This window comes from Eumetopias jubatus, unplaced genomic scaffold, assembly GCF_037043125.1.
Source record: "Eumetopias jubatus isolate StellerSeaLion01/CBP00866 unplaced genomic scaffold, mEumJub1_p1.0 scaffold_12, whole genome shotgun sequence".
Lineage (NCBI taxonomy): Eukaryota > Metazoa > Chordata > Mammalia > Carnivora > Otariidae > Eumetopias > Eumetopias jubatus.
In genome coordinates, this window is record NW_028274818.1 from 28,332,790 (window position 1) to 28,352,110 (window position 19,321).

General features: G+C 49.8%; 1 protein-coding gene across 1 annotated transcript; it reads right to left on the reverse strand.

The window, feature by feature from the left end:
• Window positions 1-67: 67 nt before the first annotated feature.
• Window positions 68-18,518, reverse strand: RNPEP (arginyl aminopeptidase). The gene is made up of 11 exons (XM_028120140.2): window positions 18,002-18,518; window positions 13,858-13,998; window positions 13,406-13,554; window positions 8,614-8,730; window positions 7,685-7,920; window positions 5,318-5,431; window positions 4,325-4,437; window positions 4,037-4,145; window positions 2,594-2,818; window positions 1,701-1,843; window positions 68-666 (listed from the first exon to the last, which is right to left on the reverse strand). Exons 1-11 carry the CDS (start codon window positions 18,437-18,439, stop codon window positions 508-510), a joined length of 1,944 nt encoding a protein of 647 aa, XP_027975941.2. The 5' UTR covers window positions 18,440-18,518; the 3' UTR covers window positions 68-507.
• Between the last annotated feature and the right edge of the window lie 803 nt (window positions 18,519-19,321).

The following is a 19,321-nucleotide window of genomic DNA, read 5'->3' on the forward strand; positions in this document are numbered from 1 at the left end:
CCCCCCACAGAGGGCATGTGTGGAAGCAGAATTTTCACAGCCACTCAGGTCATAACTCCAACTTAAATACTTTTCATTTAAAAATATTTATTAAAATAAAGATTAAACCTGAAAAAATGAATTACCAGAATGCAGCCCTTTGCATAGTACTTCAAGAATCAGAAAAGAAGAAAAGAAAGAAAAGAAAAGAAAAGAAAAGAGGAGGGAGAAGAGAGGGGAGGAGAGGCGTAAGAAAATCTCCGACCTTCCCCGACAGCAGGGAGGAGGGAGAAGACAGCCGCCCTCACCAAAGCCAGCAGAGAGCTGTGGAAGGTTCTCTGGTCTTAGGACTTGCTGGTCCAGAGAAGTTTCCACCAGAGCAGAGGCCCAAGAGTCACAGACACCAAGCCCAGAGACCAGATTTCCCCAAGGGTGTGTAAACTTCAGGAATTTGGCTGGAGAACTGGAATTTGGGAATATTCTGAAAGCCTGCAAAGTCTGAAGAGGCAGAAGCCAGGCCCAGAGCCTCTAATTGCCCTTGGGCGCCACGATCTGCTGGACGTAGTTGACTACATTGCTGTGGAGCTGGGGGGCAGTGGCCTCGAAGGTCTCCTTGGCAAGGGTCTGGGCCACCTTGCTGCCAGCCATCATTGCGTGGTACAGCGGAAGAGTATACTTCTGCTTCCCCTGCAAGAAACACACACACACCCGTGGCTTAAGCAGCCTGCTCAGTGAGTCGACACAGCCCCCGGCCCCAGGGCCGCTCCAACAGCAGGCCTCAGCAGGTGCCAAAGGGGATGTGGGTAGCAGTGCTAGAATGAGGAGGCTCCCAGACAGGCGTGTTCTTATTCTGGCATCTTCTTGGGGCCAAAGATCCCTGTAGGTAGATCTCGGTATTCACTCCAATCCAGGCTAGCACAGGGGTGTCTACACTCTAAGTAGGCTCCCCAGCGTGGAGCCCAACACAAGGCCTGAACTCACGACCTAGATCAGGACTGAGCTGATAGCAAAGGCTGCCGCCTATAAAACCAAGGGCCGCGTGAGGCCCAACTGCAGGCAAGCACAAGAAAACCCACAAGTCAAATTCCCACCCATGTGAGAAAGCCACATCACAAAGCTCCTCAACTCCAGAGGCTTGGAGAAGCCTGCAGAGGGCTCAGAACACCTCCAGACAGGAGCGCAGCTCCCACCACAAACGGATGAGGGCATCCGAGCGCTGCTTTGGACCCAGCCCCATCGTGCCCCGGGCTCTGAAGCGCTCTGGCCCTTCCCCAGCAGGGCCGCTCTCACGGGGCGCCCGAGGCTCCTGCTGGCCTCTGAGCCCTCCCAGGTCACGGGCTTCCCCAGGAAGCAGGAACCTATGATCTTACCCTTCACTCACCTCTCTTGTCCTTGGGCCCCTCGCCCCAAGACTGGCCCTGGAGTCCCGCTTTACCCTTTTTCCCAGTTTGGGGTTAGCTCTGACCCAGCTTGGACCCTTCAGGCCTCACCTGGTGATCTGCAAAAAGCTCCCCAACCCTGGAGGCTTCTTCCCGCCATGGGAACACCTCCCCCAGCCACACTCAGGAACCAGGCCGCTGGGCTGGGTCCTCTCCCTTCCCCTCCCTCCTCTGCTCCACAGAAGGGCACACGGGGAGGCTCTACCCGCGGGACTACGGACAGTAGGTCGAGGCGGCCCACCATGTGGGCCTGAAGGGGACAAGGAGGTGGGGGTCACCCACCTGGCTCTGCAGGAATGCCTTCACTTTCCAGAAATCCTCCTGGTGGTCATTCTTAAGGACGATCTGGCCCCATCGTAGCCGGAGCTCTGCATTCTGGGAGTTTGAGATCTTTGGGTATGTCTCTCCGAGTGTCTTCACGTTCCCTGAAGAAAGAAAATGGGTTTTTAATGGCTGTGTCATCAGAGCCACGAGTGTGTCTGCCCACAGACCCTCGTGCAAGCCCCCGGAACGATGTCACGAAGGCTCCCGACCACCCACTTTACCTCATCCTGCTCACCTCAGTCTCCGAAAGGGCGCTGTCCGAGCCTTAGGTTTACCCTCATTTCTAAGGCTCTTCCACCAAACTTCCCTTAATGTAATTACAGGCTTTCTGCCACCATCCCGCTTACCTTCCAGGTTAAAAGCCCAGGTATCCCCCTAAAACATGCTGCACCCCACCCCAGGTTTTTCTCCCCCCACCACCGAGCTGCTGAAAATTCTCCCGGCTTTCACATGTTCTCTTTCCAACACCCCTGGGGGAATGTTATTTCTGGCTGAGCAGCCACGCGGCAGTAGTGGGGGCTATTTGTGCACAAGTTCATCCTCCGTTCCCTGGGGGGTCACAGTCACAGCCCCCAGGCATGGAGCGGTTAGGACTTGAAGGAAGACTTCGATGTGAAGAGCTGAGAAGAATCACCTGCAGAGCCTGAGGGTGCAGCGAGGGCTAGGCTTTAGGATTCTCTTCCTAACCTGTGTGTAGGACTCACAGCAGCTGTTGACGTGTTCCCCATGAGGGGCTTGCATCCACCTGCCAACCCCCCGCAGCTGCCGAGGGGTGAGCCCCGCCCCTGATATCAAGCTCTGTACACAAGGGACCTTGATATGCTGCATTGATTTACCCCACTTTTTCTTACCGGGAGGGAGAGGGGATTTCTGGAGGATCTTATCGAGGAAATACACCAGCTGGTAGGTCTTCCAGGAAGAAATGGCCACAGCTTTGATGGCCTTCATGTCCAGCTCCTTGGCCACCCACAGCTGGGCCAGCTCTTCAGCGGGCTTCATAAGTAAGTCCCCAGGGGAGAGGTCAGGGAGGTAGGGGGGCCAGCCCGGGGTATTCAACCACCGATCAAACTCAAAACCTGTTTGGTGGAAGGAGAGAGGGGGCTGTCAGAATTCTCTGGCAGCTTCAAGGTCAACTTGGCTCCAGCAACACCTAGATCTCAAGCTCCTCTCTGCCTCTCTCGATCCCAAACTGCTTCTCTTAATTTTAACATCACTTTCCCACAGAACTACCTGCTCCGGTTGGGTCCCACTAATACTGAGACCCAGAGATTGTTATTGTCAGACTGGATGGCCCCTTTTTCTACTGTGACAGTCGTTTTGAGTCCAAATTAACACTGGGCTGCCAGAACCAAGCGGTTGAAGCCTTTCCTAGCCTCAGTCAAGTTCACGTTCTCCTTCAGATGAGAAGAACAACACGGTGTTGAAGCTCCTGGGCCCTGGGGCCAGGCTGCCTGGGCTCCTATCCCAGCCCTGCCATTAACTAGCTGGGAGGCCACGGGCATGTTACTTTGCCTCTCTGCGCCTCCGTTTTATCTGTAAAATGATAAAAGGCTGAATGAGAGGCCCTGCACGTCTTAGTAGTGGTGAGGATTAAATAAGCAAATACACAGTACGAGTCTAGCATGCTGCCTGGTGCGTAGTGAGCACTCAGTAATTATTAACTTTCATTAGCCAGGGAGTCTCGTGACCTTCAAGTGCGGGCCTCCAAGCAGAGGGTAGGTGCTCCAGGCCCGACCAGTCCCAGCTGTCAGGGGAAGTGAGTTTACCAGACCAATGATGGCCTGACTCAGAGTGCCCAGCACGAGGGCACTCCAGTGCCCTCCAGTGGGCAGCCTCATCCCCAACAGGCCACCGTCTCCTCTCTTCTCAGGGCCTCCCAAGCTGAAATCAGGGCGGCCCCTGGGATTTTGCTTCACTCAGAAGTCCGTACGAGGCAACTCCATGCTTGCAAGGCTGGACAGCTGCCGGTACCGCGGGCCTGGGTCAGGGCTGGGGCGGTGGTAGCTCTTTGGGCAGAGTCGGGGGTTTGGTTATATGTGTGTACGTGTGAGGAAAATGGGGACACAAGAGGAGACACTGAGGGGAAAAAGTGGAGCAAGCGAGGCCAGGAGGAGCCGAGAGAAATCACTCTTGTGGAACAAGGCCTGGGACCCCGGGTGTGCACCCCTAGGTGCCACTTACTGGAGGACTCGATTTCATCATGTTTTCCCGCCCCACCTTCAGTCTTCCTGGATATAAATTAGACATAATTCTCTACTATCTCCCAGGAGCCTTAAGCCAGCTCCTCTGCTCACCTGGAATGGACTCCACATTCTTCTTCTTCAGCTCAGGGAAGTATTCCAAGTAGAACTCTAGAAAGTCCTCAGCTAAGATACTTTGGAATTTGAATTCATTAACATAGGCCTGCAGGGAGGGAGGTACTTTTCAGTCATTCTGGATCCTCTGGGGGGTACAGGCCCTCCGTGCCTCACATTCTCCTCCACCCCTTCCCTTGTCCCTTCAGCCCCTGCCTCTACCCCTGAACTCTGGCCCAGCTGGCTTCTCGGCGACTCCTTCTCCCCTCATCTCTTAGTCGACTATACCTTGAGAAAATTGTCAAATTGATCCTGGTCACCCACCAAGTGGGCCAGGTATGAGACAAAGCAGAAGCCTTTCTCGTAGGGAGTCTCGTTGTAGGTATCATCTGGGTCGACACCTAGCAGAGAAAGCAGACACTCGTAACCTGTCACTTTTGTTGTCCTTCTCCGGCTCCAGATTCTACGAGTCATTATGGACGAGATCAGAATTCAGCTTCCTCGGATTCAGCAAGGCCAAGAAAGTTTCCAGATCCACCTTGGCCTCTCTCAAGCCACTTCAAAGTTGATCTTAAAGGGTCATTAACTACGGACCTAATAAGACAAAGAACCAGCCTTCCTGGGGAACTGGCAAGTTTCCTTGTTCCTGGGATTGCTTTGCTCCAGTGGGTTCCATTGACTCTTAGGACTGAATATAGGGCTTGGTGCCTTTTCCAGCCCAACTGGTCACCACCTCCACTCAATCTCCCCTCCCAGAACAAGTGGTTGTTTCTACAAATGTTCTAGACCAAAATAAACGAATGACCAGTCTACAAGAAGTTCATTTTCATGGTCATTGGCATCAAGGAACGTGAGCTTAAGTCACACACAGAGGTCTTAGATTAGTCATACATGGAACTAAAGAAAGATGTCAGAAAATAAAAATACATGACCTTGGACAAGTCATCTTGTGCTCACTCACGTCCTCTGTAAAATAAGCGGTCAATCTACAAGACTACAGGTCTGACTTGATAGAAGAAGAATGGCAAAGAGCCCTGGAAAATGATAGGGGCCTGTACAAATGCAAAGCAACAGTAAAGTCACTAAGAACTGCACAAAACTGGAAAGAACTCCCATTGGGGTGGAATGGCTTTGGCTGAGTCTGTCTAGAGGCCAGGGAATGGCTAAAAAGAGCTCTGGAAGGCTCTTCCTTCCCAAGGAGAGTATTCAAGGTGTGCACAAACTTGGGGCCCCAAGCTCAATGTCGGGGAGGGGGTAGTCAGACAGAGGAGCCTCCCGGACCTGGTTCGATCTTCACGCGGAGCTTGTTGAGTGGGTGTTCCTTGCCAGTGATGTCCATGTGCTGCTGAAGCAGAGCCCGGCCAGTGGCAGCTTCCAAGCAGGTGTAAGCAGAGCCTGGGGCAAGAAGAATCCTTAGGCCTCAAGACCACGTCCAAGTATAATTTCCAGACAAGAGGGTGTGCTGCCTCCTTGTGGCCATAAGAACAATGACAGATAACTGAAGATTCATATTGTCACCCTCTTGGGACCCCAGGACCAGAAGGGTCAGTGACGGAGAACCTGACTCAGCCCCTAGCTCCTTGTTGCTCTGGACTACAAATGACTCGGTTAGCTCAGGCTGTCAGTCTCGCCCAGACATGAGGATGAGGGAATCTCACACCTTTTCCTGTGACTGTTACCTTTCCTCATCAATATGCTTTTATTTTTAGAGATAGTAATTTGATCTTCTATAAAAGCAGACTATTTTCATTTGACTGTTCCTGCCAGACAACAGAAACTGTCACCCAACATTTTTCTAGGGGTCTCTACATTTCCTTCTGGCTCTAAAAATGGAGGGGAAGGGGGCCAGGTTTCGAACCAGTCACCTCTGCCACTCACAAGGTGTTCTGACTCTGGGAGAGGTACTCAATCTCTCTTAGCCTCAACTTCTTCATCTGCACAGTGGGCTGACAACATGTGCTTGCAGGATTCTTAGTGGCTGAGTAAGATATTTACAAATAGGCTCTTGTTCCATATACTCTGGATGAAAGTAAATTTGCACAAACTTTCTGGGAGGCAATGGACAACGTGTGCTAAAAAGCCTTTAAAATGTTTGGATCCAGAAATTACATTTCTAGGAATTTATCTCCATTGAGATGGTCTGGGATATGTTACGAACATTTATATGTAAAAAATATTTGTCAAAATATTCTTTCATTAGAAAACTGAAAATAAAAAAAAAAAAAGAAAAAGAAAACAAAATTAACAGGCGCACCTAGGTGGTTTAGTCAGTTAAACATCCGACTCTTGATTGGGGCTCAGGTCATGATCTCAGGGTCATGAGATGGAACCCCCCTGTTGGGCTCCACACTCAGCATGGAGTCTGCTTGAGATTCTCTCTCCCTCTCCCTCAGCCCCTTCCCCTGCTCACACACATTCTCTCTCTAAAAAAAGAGAAAAACTGAAAATAACCTAACAGCTGGAAACTGAGTATGTTAAGAAACGTCCATACAATGCAGCTATAGAAGAAAATTTAATGAGTTGGGAAAATGTTTAACTTTATTAAGTTAAAGAAAAAAAGGCAGTTGGAAGGTCTGATGATTCACACACACACACACACACACACACACAGGAAAATGTCTGAAAGGATATACATCAATTATCTCTGAGCAGTGAGATTATGGATAAATCTATTGTGCGTGCTTTCCCATATAGATCAAAATAGATTTTGATGAGAGAAATAATAAAAATAATACATGTTACATATTTTTTCTTTTAAGATTTTTTTTTAAATTTATTCATTTGAGACACAGAGATACAGAGAGAGAGAGAGAGAGCGCACGAGCAGGGGGAGAAGCAGACTCCCCGCTGAGCAGGGAGCCCGACGTAGGGCTCGATCCCAGGACCCTGGGATCATGACCTGAGCCGAAGGCAGACGCTTAAACATCTGAGCCACCCAGGCGCCCCATACAAGTTATATTTTTAAAGCACCTGATATATAGCAGGTTTTCAATAATGACACAATGTTGAGAAAGTTATTTTAAAAGCACACCTGGGCTCAATGTGGGGTTCTGCCCCCACCTGCCAAGTGGCTTGGACACATTTCTTATACTTTTTGAGTCACAGTGAGCTCATATATAAAATGGAAATCATATCTGTTTCATAGAGCTATTGTGAAATTGTTAAATAATGTATTTTTAATAAGGTCCCTGTACAAAGCTGGTAAGTAGGTGTTCAATAGGAGGTAATGATTATAACGATCTTATGATTTATTTGGAAGATTAACTAGCTATGTGGGTGAACGACCCTGGGCAACTCTCCCCGAGGGGTTGCCTGGCTGTTGGAAGAACAGAGCATTGAGTGTGGTTTCAGCTTAGCTGAGGGGTCCTTTCACTGTCGGGCCCCTCATTGGTTCATTCAGCCAACATGCAGTTTCTGAGACCCCCTCTCCCCACCGTGCCTACTGACTTAATGCCATGTAACGCAATGGGGCTCATCCACTTGGAAGGGACTTTTGTCTAGAGTCGGCCCTTGCTGGCCTCTCGCCGGAGCTTTCTGCACCGCTGCCCCTCCCTTCATGCCCGCTTGTGTCCCAAAACCCCGAAGGAGGTCACACTGGCCTCGCAGGTGAAAGAATGGAGCGTGGGGTCCCTAGGAGAGCTAGCTTACCAAAGAGGACAGTGGAGATCCTCCTCTGGGCATACATGGTGAAGCCTTCATTGAGCCAGAATTCCCCCCAGTTGGCATTAGTGACCAGGTTCCCGAACCAACTGTGGGAGATCTCATGGATGATGACGTCAGCCAAAGAGCGGTCCCCTGCCAGAAGGCAGGGGGTGACAAAGGTCAGACAAGGGTTCTCCATTCCTCCAAACGGAAAGGATGGTGGCATGAAGAGCAGGTCATACCTGCCGAGAAAGCAGGTCACAGACAGGTCTCGGCTCCCCAGGGCAGAGACCCTGCCTTACTTCCCCAGGCGGGCCCCTCGGCCTACAGAGATGCAGCCACCAAAGCAGCAGCACGCAACCCCGAGCCCAGCGCTGAAATGACACTCAGATTCCTCCGTCCCCAAGTCGCTGGGACCTCCCTTTCCCCAGGTTTTGCCCTCTTGGAGGCGGCTCTCTGAAACCTGCTCCCTGTTCTCCTTCCAAGCAGGGTATGGCCCTACCATCAGCTCTGTCACAGTTAGCTTGCTGATGGCTCACTTGGGGTCACACAGATCTAATAGAGCCTTTGATCCGAGGCGGCTAAAGTCTGGAGATGTCACAGGAAAAAATGGGAGTGTGTGGGGGCTTCTAGCCACCAGGAAAGGTAAGTCACAAAGGTCCCCAAGGTCCCCTGACGGTGTTTCCCCATCTCCACACTCAGCAGCTGGAAAGCACATTTTTATCACTTCAATAACCCTCTCTCTCCGGGTCCCTCCTCAGCACAGTGAAGTAGGCCTCATTTCTCCCTTCCTCTATCTCTTCCTCCTCTCCTTTACTTCTGGGATTGCGGAACTTGGCTCTAGGGGAGAGAGGAGAAGCAGCACCAGAAGGAAGAGAGGGGGAAACCAGGGACTCAGTTTAGCAGAAGACATTAGAGTCAATGTGATACCACACCTTCCCCAAAGGTAGGGTCCAAAAAGTTTCTCTCCTGTAGCCAGAAATTCTTCTATCACCCCGTTGTACTCCTCCTTGGCAGCCTCGATCAGGCAGGGCTCAGCCCACACCCGGCTCCTAAAGACAAGAGCACAGGAAAAAGCAGGCTGGTGTTTGAAGACCTATCGTGGTGACCCAATCTCAAAAGCACCTGGAGAAACCTGGCAGTCTCGTATCTGAGCCAGATGAATGTGACAGTGTGGCCGGCCACAGAGACAGGAGGTGCAAGGTCAGATCACCTATACGGGTCCGAGACTGCTCGCCACACCTGATAAATAAGATCCCAACACAGCGTCCTAGAGGAACTGCCTCCCGTGTGCAACAGGCTCAAACTCACAGCGCCGTCATGTTCCGTCTCCAGCATTGAAGGTGACCTTGCAAAAGTCACTGACCTCCCTGAGCCTCAGTGTGTCTCTGTAAAGTGAGCAGGGAAGATGAAAGAAGACAGGATATAAGATAGAAAAGTGGATGGGCTCCAGGTCAGGAGGAGGGAAGGTGTCCTCTCTGCCCCTGTGGAAGCTCAGGAACTGTTTTTTTTTTTTTTGATGGAGACATAGCAAGAGAGGGAACACAAGCAGGGGGAATGAGAGAGGGAGAAGCAGGCTTCCCGCCGAGCAGGGAGCCTGATGCGGGGCTCGATCCCAGGACTCTGGGATCACGACCTGAGCCGAAGGCAGACGCTTAATGACTAAGCCACCCAGGCGCCCCTCTCAGGAACTGTTCTAGCAGGAGGAGAAGGAGCAAGGGCTTCCCCAGGAGCAGAAGCAAGAGCCTAGGAGAGGAAACTGTACATGCAGGTGAGGAACCACCGAGAGTCTGGGATACTGGAGCACTTACCATCAGATCGGGGCTGGGGGAGGGGAGGGGAAGAACGGGTAGAGAGGCCCTCGAGGCTGCAGTCACAAAGGGCCTGATACACCAAGTGACACAGCTGGACCTTCAGAGCCATGAGAGCATTTTAAACCAGTAAGTGGTGTGCGCCGGGGTGGTTCAGTCAGTTAAGCATCTGCCTTTGGCTCAGGTCATGATCCCAGGGTCCTGGGATCGAGTCTACCTCGGGCTCCCCGCTCAGCGGGGAGTCTGCTTCTTCCTCTCCCTGTGCCCCTCCTCCCTGCTCATATTCTCTCTCTCTCAAATAAATAATAAAATCCTAAAAGAAAATAAACCAGTAAGTGGTATTATCAGATTGAATCCTGAGAGATCACTCTAGCTGCAGTACCCAGAAGATACCTTTAAATTACAAAAGCGAGTGCGTATGCCCAAGAAAAGCATGGAGGAAAGGCGAATGGATCCAAAACAGAGTCCCGGGCAACACCAGCACATGGTGGGGCTGGGCAGAGAAGAGTCCAGAAAGGACGAGCCAGGGGGTCCTGGAGCCGGGACAGAACTGCATCGTGGAAGCCAGAGGAGGGTCAAGAGGCAGAAGAAAAGTGCAGGACACCAATACAAGAACTGAGGAGGAGCCAATGTGCTACACATGCTGAGGCCAGTGGCTCCTCTTACTACAGGAGTTTCTGTGGCACGACGGGGAGAGGTGCTGGATTCCCACGGGTCCAAGCAGTGCGTGGGCGGTGGGCGAGCATAAACACTATTCTTCTAAGGAACTTGGCTAAATAGGGAAGCACAAGGTAGTGTGCTAAGAGGGAACATGGAGTCAACGAGTTTGTTTTTTGCTTTTTTCAAGCTACAAGAAACAGGAACATGGTTAGGGTTGGAAGGAAAGAGCTAATTGGGGGGAAGGCTGCACATCTGAAGAGTGAGGGGTAAACAATGAGGCAAAGCTCCACCAGATCTGGGGAGGGACTGAACCAACAACGATGGCTCAAATGCAGAGATGTGGCTTTAAACAGAAGGATGGACACCCCTCTTTAGAGTCAGAGGGAAGAAGGGAGGGACGAAAGCAGATGAAGATGACTTTTTACATGGAAAACAGGAAGCTGACATAACCATATCTGACAAATTAAATATTCTCAATAAAGTAGGAGACAAGATCATCTGCTCGGAGGGAGGATCTGGTGTTTGAACAGGAAATTTGAAGACAAGAGTCATTCTTTAAGGAGAGTGGGCTAGGAAGATAAATAAAGGACTGGTGAGCAATATTGAAAGCATATCTGTAGTTGAAGATGACATTTGTTCTATTTTTCTGGAAAACCACATAAATGTCAGCTTTTTAAAAAGATTCCATTTATCTGAGAGAGAGAGAGCATGAGAGGGGTGAAGGGCAGAGGGAAAAGCAGGCTCCCTGATGAGCAGGGAGCCCAAAGCAGGGCTCGATCTCAGGACCCTGGGAGCATGACCTGAGTCAAAGGCAGACGCTTAACCAACTACGCCACCCAGGCTTCCCTACGTCAACTTTCAATTCCCGCTTTTCACCAAGAAACCAGAAATGGATAGCAGAATCAGTATGCACAGCTGTCTTCTCCTCTCAGACACCAGGTACAGAAGTAGAGAAAGGGGACAGCAGGACCCAGCACTGGAAGTTAGAGCAGCAGGAAAGCACACACGGCGGCCTGCTGTGTCAGGAAGAGAAGATCAACCCCACACCTGGGCCACAGAGAAAAGACGGGCCCGGCCACGAGAGGCTGGCTGCCCAGGAGGAAACGCACAGCTTGCAGGAAGAAAGGCCTCAGTTAGCTTAAGAAGCAGATACAGCGAGAGTGAGGTCACCAGGGGGCCGGCAGGTTAGGGGCACGGGGCATGGGGTCAGAGAATGAATGAGGCAAAGGCGTTTAACATTTCTGCTACAGCACAGCTCATGCGAACGCCCACGGTGAGGCCCTAGATTGTAGAGTGTGTGCCCATGAGTGTGGGGGGCTGGATCAGGTGGAGAGGGTCCCCGAGTAGAGGAGGCTGAGGAACCCTGAAGCCACCCTCATCCCTTCATCCCTGGCATGCGGACAGGTAATCCAGATGGAGAAAAAAAGTCACCAAAAATGATGTGACAGGGCTGAGAAAAGACCATGACAAAGGTGTCAAAGTCTTCAAGGAATTGCTTTGTGATCAGCTTGGATATCACAACTAGCAAAGTCCTTCAACCCAGGCTACTTCAGCTTGCTACAACTAGAAGATGAAGGCCAGGCTAGACAGGGGGCATCCGAGATACTTCCTCCAGTACAGAGATTTCTGTCTAAAGCAACTGGAATGTTCTCCGTCAGGCTGGATTTTTATTGCCAGTAGTCTAGCGCAACAAGCACTGGCTCTGCACAGAAATGCCTGGATTGGAATTCCAGTTCTGCCAATGATGTAACTTTGCACAAGTAATTCCACCAGAAGCCTCAGTTAGCTTTATCCACAAGAGGGAGAAAACAGTAACCCCCTCAGTGAGGTTCCGTAAGGATTAGAAGAGATTATACATAAAACATGACTAGGACATATCCACTATCTCTTCTGCCCAGGATTTTCCTCCCGTGGTAACTGGGACTGGGGGCAAAGTTTGCCAGAAGACCCTCTCAACTAACATACCTTCACAAGACCCTAAGATGTTCCCCCACAAGGCAAGGACTTGGCTCAGTTGGTTAAGCATCTGCCTTCGGCTCAGGTCATGATCCTGGGGTCCTGCGGTAGAGTCCTACATCAGGCTCCCTACTTGGTGGAGACCCTGCTTCTCTCTCTGCCCCTCCCCCGGCTCGTGATCTCTCTCTCTCTCTCTCAAATAAATAATCTTTAAAAAAATAAATAAAAAATAAAATAAATAGTTTATACTCTTACTAACAGAACCTTAGTAAGAGTAAACTCTCTAAAATAACTCCTTTACTTATCTACTTTCCGGTCAACTGCAATGCTGACGCTCCTTTGGTTACGTACGACCCACTCTGTCAGAAAGACTGCCCTTCGTGGCAGGAGAGCACCTAGTCTTTCAAAACTAGTACTGTTTTGAGTGTGTGTGCTGGAAGCAGATGCCAATGGCATCCCATCTCTTATTCTCTCTGAAGCCCAGGAACTAAGATTCATGATCTTAACAGTGCTACTGAGCTTGGCTATGAGGTCTGATGCCTGTAACCAATGCGGTCAAGGTCACCACCACCTCCAGGACCTGAGAGAAGGGCCATAGCAGCAGAGCCGGGAAAAGCGCCACAGCTTACTGTCCAGCCTTTGATCATTTTACTGCAGGATTATGCTGTACTGGCAGATAATATAAGAGCCAGGAAAAAACCGACACTCCTGGTCAGGTTTCTTTTAGCAGGAAACCTTACAAAAGCCTTATTCATCTCCATTAAACCCATCTAATTTCACGGAGGTATCTCTGCCACCATGGGTTCAGGTGTATGTATCTGGAGCAGACAAAGAAGGATCTCCCACTTTCCTCTCTGCAGGGGAACAAGGAGATCAAAGTTGTATATTTCCGGGAATTACGTGCTAGAGAAAAAGGGGAGATTTGGTACAAAGATTAAAAAGCAAATATAACAGCTAGAAGGGAATTCAGAACTAAAAGATAGTGATAAAGATGAGTCTTCTAAAACTTCTGCTTCGGTGCCAACTGCACTCCACAAGGTGGCCCAGGACAGCAGCTACTGCTGTTAGCAGGACTGATGACCTCATTCCAGACAGCAGGAGGAGAAGCAGAGGGGGAGCAGGGAAAGCCCTTCCTCCCGCTGTACTCATGCCACACGCTTCACTTCTGGGCCACAGAAAGGCTGTCCATTGAGAGCAGATGCAAGACTGTCCCAAGAACCATCCCAGCTGGGCCACTGAGCAGAGGCCTCCTTGCCTTGAGGTCAGTCTGACCTTGCCTGTGGAGGTCTTTGTCTCCTACCTGGGTCCAACTTCAGCCGAAACCAGATCTCCGATGGCCAAAGCTATCAGATAGGAGGGGATGGGATGACACATCTGGAAGAAGAACTTATTTGGACCTCTCTTCTCCCAGGTGTTAGCACTCATCACAGCTGTGAAGCCATCTGGGACCTGACAAGAGACAAAGCTTAGGAAATTTTACCCGGAGTCTCCTTTTGATTCGCACTAAGAACAGCATGGCGGGCAACCTGCATGGTGACAGCCACGACCGGGAGCCTGTCTTGGAGAACACAAAGGTTTCAAGAAACTAAACTTGTGCTAAGCTGATGGAATTTAGCACAAATAAAATTTCTGTACATGGAGGAATTTTGCAGAGGTACCGCTGGGTGGATGTAACAATTTACCAGCTGAAATGTGACTAGATAGATCTGAAATTCAATCCCAAGGGCAGGTACTTAACCTTAATCCTCTTACCTCAATAAGTGCTGAATATTTGCATTTCACTGCGGGAGTGTCGAAGCAAGGGAAGAAGGCCCGGTTCAGGACAGCCTGACCCTGGGTATAGACAAAAGGCTTCTTCTTTCCTGCTGTCTGCTCAGGAGCCAACCAGCAAACCTAAGAGAGTAGAAGAACATTTCCAAACTGACACCCCCTACATGAGCTCAGTCCAGCCAGAGAAAAGGAGTTGGCTGGCAGGGGAGAATTTTAGGTAATCCTTATAATCCTACCAGCAGTTTGGTCCTGACTGGGAAGTTCTCTCCTACTGTGTATTTAATCCACCCTGGAACCCACGCCAACGTATTGATGCCCACCTCACATGGTAGAAACACCACAAAGGGTCTACTCCCCACTGTACCCCACTAGGTATCTCAAGAATTCCAGACATGGCCTCTGACCCTGGCATCCTGTCTTCCTCCTCTGAGTCCCGCACGCTGTAGTGGTTTCTCATTAAAAAACAAACAAAAACCAATTGAGAAGCAGCTGTATTTGAACTTGCAGTAAATGGCACAGAAAAGCAGAAGGGAAGTGGGAGGAGTCTGTGATTAATATGTGTTCTCCATTCCTGAAACTTACCCATTCAGAATAAATGTATTTTACATTATAGGTACTGGCTATATATATACTTTTTTAAATATCTTTTCAAGATTTTATTCTTAAGTAATCTCTACTCCCAACGTGGGGCTCAAACTTACAACCCCGAGATCAAGAGCTGCATGCTCTACCTGGTGCCAGCCAGGCACCCCGGTTATATATACGTCTTAATTTGTTTTCTGTCAGCCTGTAACCAAAGGCAAATCTGAATGATTATTACAAACCCAATTTTTGCCTACCGCAAAAAGTTCACTTATAACATACTAACTGTGAGGGGGAGGAGGGTATGTCAGCACCAAATGCCACTTAGAATTTAGAAAAGGATTAGATTAACTCTGGCAAGGTTTCATAGCGGAAGCAAAACTTTCCGGTTTAAAGGTGAGTAGGACTGAGATGGTTGGAAAGGAAAGAAGACATTCTCAAAGAGGTAGGTAGCAGCGTGAAAAAAGGCATGGATGGGCGATCTCTGGGAACTGGGGGTAGGTTTCAGATACAGAGGTGGGAGGCATGCCTCGGCAGGTGGACTGAAATGCTTTGAACACAAGTATTTGAGACATACTTTTAAGAGGCATAAAGACGCCACATGGAGATGTTGGCTTTTTCTTTGCTTGAGTTTCTTTTGTGTGGTGTGAAAATTTTAATGAGCCTCCTTCCGAAGAGTACAGTACAGATGGAAAGGAGGAGAAAGAAATACCACAGTGGAAAAACCAGCACTACTTCAGCCAGATGAGTGAGGTCAACTTCAAACAGTCACAAATCATGTTGATACCGTGTATTCGCAATATGATGTGAAGACAGAACTTTACCTTTGTGACATTCCACTGAATTTTGTTGTGAACTTAAAACTGCTGTAAAAAATAAACTTCTTAAAAATTTTTTAATAACCCCAGTCTGATCATGCAAAAAACAGACAAATTCCAATAGAGAGGCATCCTACAATATATCAGACCAATACTCCTCAAAACTGTCAAGGTCAGGGTGTCTGGGTGGTTCAGTTGGTTAAGCCACTGCCTTCGGCTCAGGTCATGATCCCTAGGTTCTGGGATCGAGTCCCGCATCAGGCTCCTTGCTCAGAGGGGAGCCTGCTTCTCCCTTTCCCTCTGCCTGCTACTCTGCCTGCTTGTGCACGCTCTCTCTCTCTCTCTCTGTCAAATAAATAAATAAAATCTTTTAAAAAAAAAGAAAAACTGTCAAGGTCATCAAAAACAAGTAAAGTCTGAGAAACTGTCAGAGCCAAGGGGGAGCCTAAGGATACATGAAAGCTAAATATACTGTGGTATTCCGGATGGGACCCTGGAACAGAAAAAGGTATTAAGTAAAGCCTATGAAAATCTGAAAAAAACTATGAACTTCAGGGGCACCTGGGTGGCTCAGTTGGTTAAGTGTCTGCCTTCAGCTCAGGTCATGACCCCGGGGTCCTGGTATCAAGTCCCACATCAGGCTCTCTGCTCAGTGGGGAGCCTGCTTCTCCCTCTGCTGCAGCTCTCTCTTTTTCTCTGTCAAATAAATAAATAAAAACCTTAAAAAAAAGAACTATGAATTTTAGTTAATAATACTGTATCAATATTGGTTCATTGTTAACAGATATATCATACTTGCAAAATGCTAATAGAGCAATCTGTAGGTGGAAGGGTATATGGAAACTGTACTATCTGCTCACTTTTCTTGTTAATCTAAATTGTTTTTTAATCCTTTGGTGGGGGAGGGGCAGGGAGAGAGGGTGATAAAGAATCTCAAGCAGGCTCCACACCCAGCACGGAGGCCAATTCGGGGCAAGGCTCAATCTTACAACCCTGAGATCATGACCCAAGCTGAAATCAAGAGTCAACCGACTAAGCCACCCAGCACCCCTAAACTGTCTTTAATCCTATTATTGAGAGAAATTTAATGAGTTAACAATAAGACTAACACATAGTATTCAGTAGGTACCAGGCACTGTATTAGGCACTTCCATAAAGACAACTCATTTAACTTTTGTCAAGCACATAGACTAGTACCTGGCACATTTTAATAAATACTGGTCATCCCCTCCACCATACCTTAATGCCTTTTTTTATTTATAATGACAGAGAGGAGAAAATGGAGCCTGGTAGTACAAGTATTTCCGCTCTGTAAGAAAGAGTCTTAAGTCAGGGTGAGGCTGTTACCTACAGTGATTAAGGTGAGAGCCCTCACTTGGGATGGTGGCCATGAGAAGAAGGAATAAATACAGGTGACTTTAATGTCGACCTTCACAGTGCAAAGTGTGGGTGTCTGCTCTTAGTCTCTAATGAAAGCTGTTTACTATGGATGTTTAATTTGAGGTGCCATTTTCAGTAGGCAATTTCAGAGAGGACTTAATTTTTCCAGGTATCCTGTTTAATTCCTGGTTCCTGCCCCAAACCAGAAGCTAGCATGTAACAGGGCAACCAAACACATTTAAAGATGTTATGTTATCCTTTGAGGGCACTGGGTTTTTTCCTTTGCCTTAGAGGTTTGGACTTTTCATTCTTTAAACAAGTTCTATCACAGGCTCATTTATTCCCTGAATAAAGATGGAAACAGAACTGTCTTTTGGGACAGCTCTAAGAGTGAAAGGAACTGCTAGCTAGATAAGTAAACTTTGATTGTAGGCAAGCAGCCTACCCGTGAAACGTATAACCCACCCTACCTGAGAAACGACTAGCAACCACAGCCTCAGGACTCTTTATGAAGGAGTTCCAAACTCTTACAAATGTAAGCCACATAACCACCCATCCTTTTATTTAAATACCAATATCTGTCCACCACCCCAAAATGTAATATTTAAGAGTTAATCAATAAGAGTCAATCAAGAGTAATAACAGGACCAACTTATTACAAAGTCTAGAACACCCTAATTCTAGTTCTCATTTTTACTCAAATTCTTCAATTAAACAAATCTGGGACTTCGCAGAAGAAAGCAAAAGTAACTCTCTGGGGTTCAGAGTTATTTCAGCCTGTGGCACCGCAAGAGCACACGGACAAAGGGCTGAGTCAGCACCCAGGGCTAATTAACCGGCAGGGTCCAGGGCTGCCGTAAAAGGAAAACTAAGTAGCTCCTTATCAGGGACCTAGGCCCCAAAGCCCCGCGAAACGTTAAATTCGATATAAATAGCCGGTTATCCCGAAAGCTGCACAGGACAGGGTTTCCTCGGCAGGCAGAAAGAGCAACCAGACAGGGCGGTGTGCGAGAGGGAAACAACGTGGAGATGCCACCAGAACCCCTGGGCGGGGAGAGGGAGGAAGGGTGGAAAGGACGAAGAGTGCACAGCTCGGAGGCTGGCCGGAAGCCAGAAGAGGGAAAGCGGAGCAGCCTGGAAGGAAGAAGAGAGGGCGCTGAGGGTGGGAGGGCGAGAGGCGTGCAACGGGAAGCTCCGGGCCCCCTCCGGGCAAAGGCGGAAGCATCTTCTCTCTCTTTGAGGGTGGGGATTAGTGCAGGTCCGGGGACCGGCTCCGAGGCAGGAAGGGCGGGTAGGAAGCGGCCGGGAGAGGCCGCGGCGGGGCTGGGCCCCGGAGTCGAACTCACCCCGGGTCCCTCCCCGACGCGGTAGGTGAGCAGAAGCTGGAAGCGCTCGCCGGCCGGGCAGGGCTGCGGGAGGGCCACGCACAGGGCCTGGCCGTAGTGCGAAAAGGGCTCCGTGTGGAAGGGCACGGGCTCCGAGGGCGGCTCCTCCAGGCCGGGCCGCTGCCGCCGCAGCGCCGCCGCCGTCACCTCGAGGCACGGGTGCGAATCGAGCCGCAGCTCGGTGGCGCCCTCGGGCACCAAGCAGCGCAGCTCCAGGACTGCCGTGCCACTCAACCCCCGGCTCCCGGGGCCCGGCCCCGGAAGCCCGAACTCGACCCGCAGGTCCAGGTGCAAGTGCAGCATCTGGAAAGCCCGGAAATTGGAGGCCGAGGCCACGTCCACGGCCTGCGCTGAGTGCAGCGGCCGCGGGGGCACGCTCGGAGACCCGTCGTTCGCCATGGTCCCGCAGAGCCGTTGAGCAACTGCGGGCAAAGCCCACCGGTTCAGCCGACTGCCGCGGGGAAGCCACGCCCCGAGCGCGCCGGGCCGCCGTAGGCCCCGCCCCGCCGGCCGGCCACGCCCCCAGAGCGGCCTGGGCCGGGTCATGCCCCTCTCCAAAAACCTGAGACCTAACCACAACACCTCTCGCTTGCTCTCCAAGTGTCCACTCTTCCAGCTTTATTCGAAATACCTCAGGCCCTTGGACAAAAAGGTACGGTGGGATAATTTGGTCCACATCTGTCCGGACTCATCCTACCGCGATGTTACAGTAGTCCAAGTAGCGCACCTTTCTCTGCTGACGTTTCGTTCCCGAATCTCTCAGGAAGGTAGTGGGGTTGTAGATTGAGCCCGGAATTGGAAGAGTCTGAGCTCGAGATCTCACACTCTGCGCTGGACCAATCATTAGGACTGTGTGTGTCACCTTGGGCAAATCACCCTCAACAAAGGTGAATCTCTTCAAACCCCTTTCTGCACCTTTAAGATAGGAGTAATATCTCACGAGTTAATTGTGAGAACTCAATCGGGCAGTTTGTCTAAACACACTTGGTAAACAGTACAGAATTCCACACCATATCAAGGTTCATCCATCCCCACGGGTTCCAAGCACACTTATCTTTCTGTTCTTCCGCCAAGGAATAGTCAACACCACACAATGTAACGCTTGGCTGTCCATCACGTGCGTTTTATTTCCCATAAAGCCTATTGAGCTAGGGGCACCTCTACTTTATACTTTCTTTTCTGTATGAATAGGGTTGCAATAGTCCTTCTGTGAATAAGGAGCCAGTCAATGATATTTTCACTGATCAGGTGGGAGATGAGATTTTTATTTTATTTTTTTAA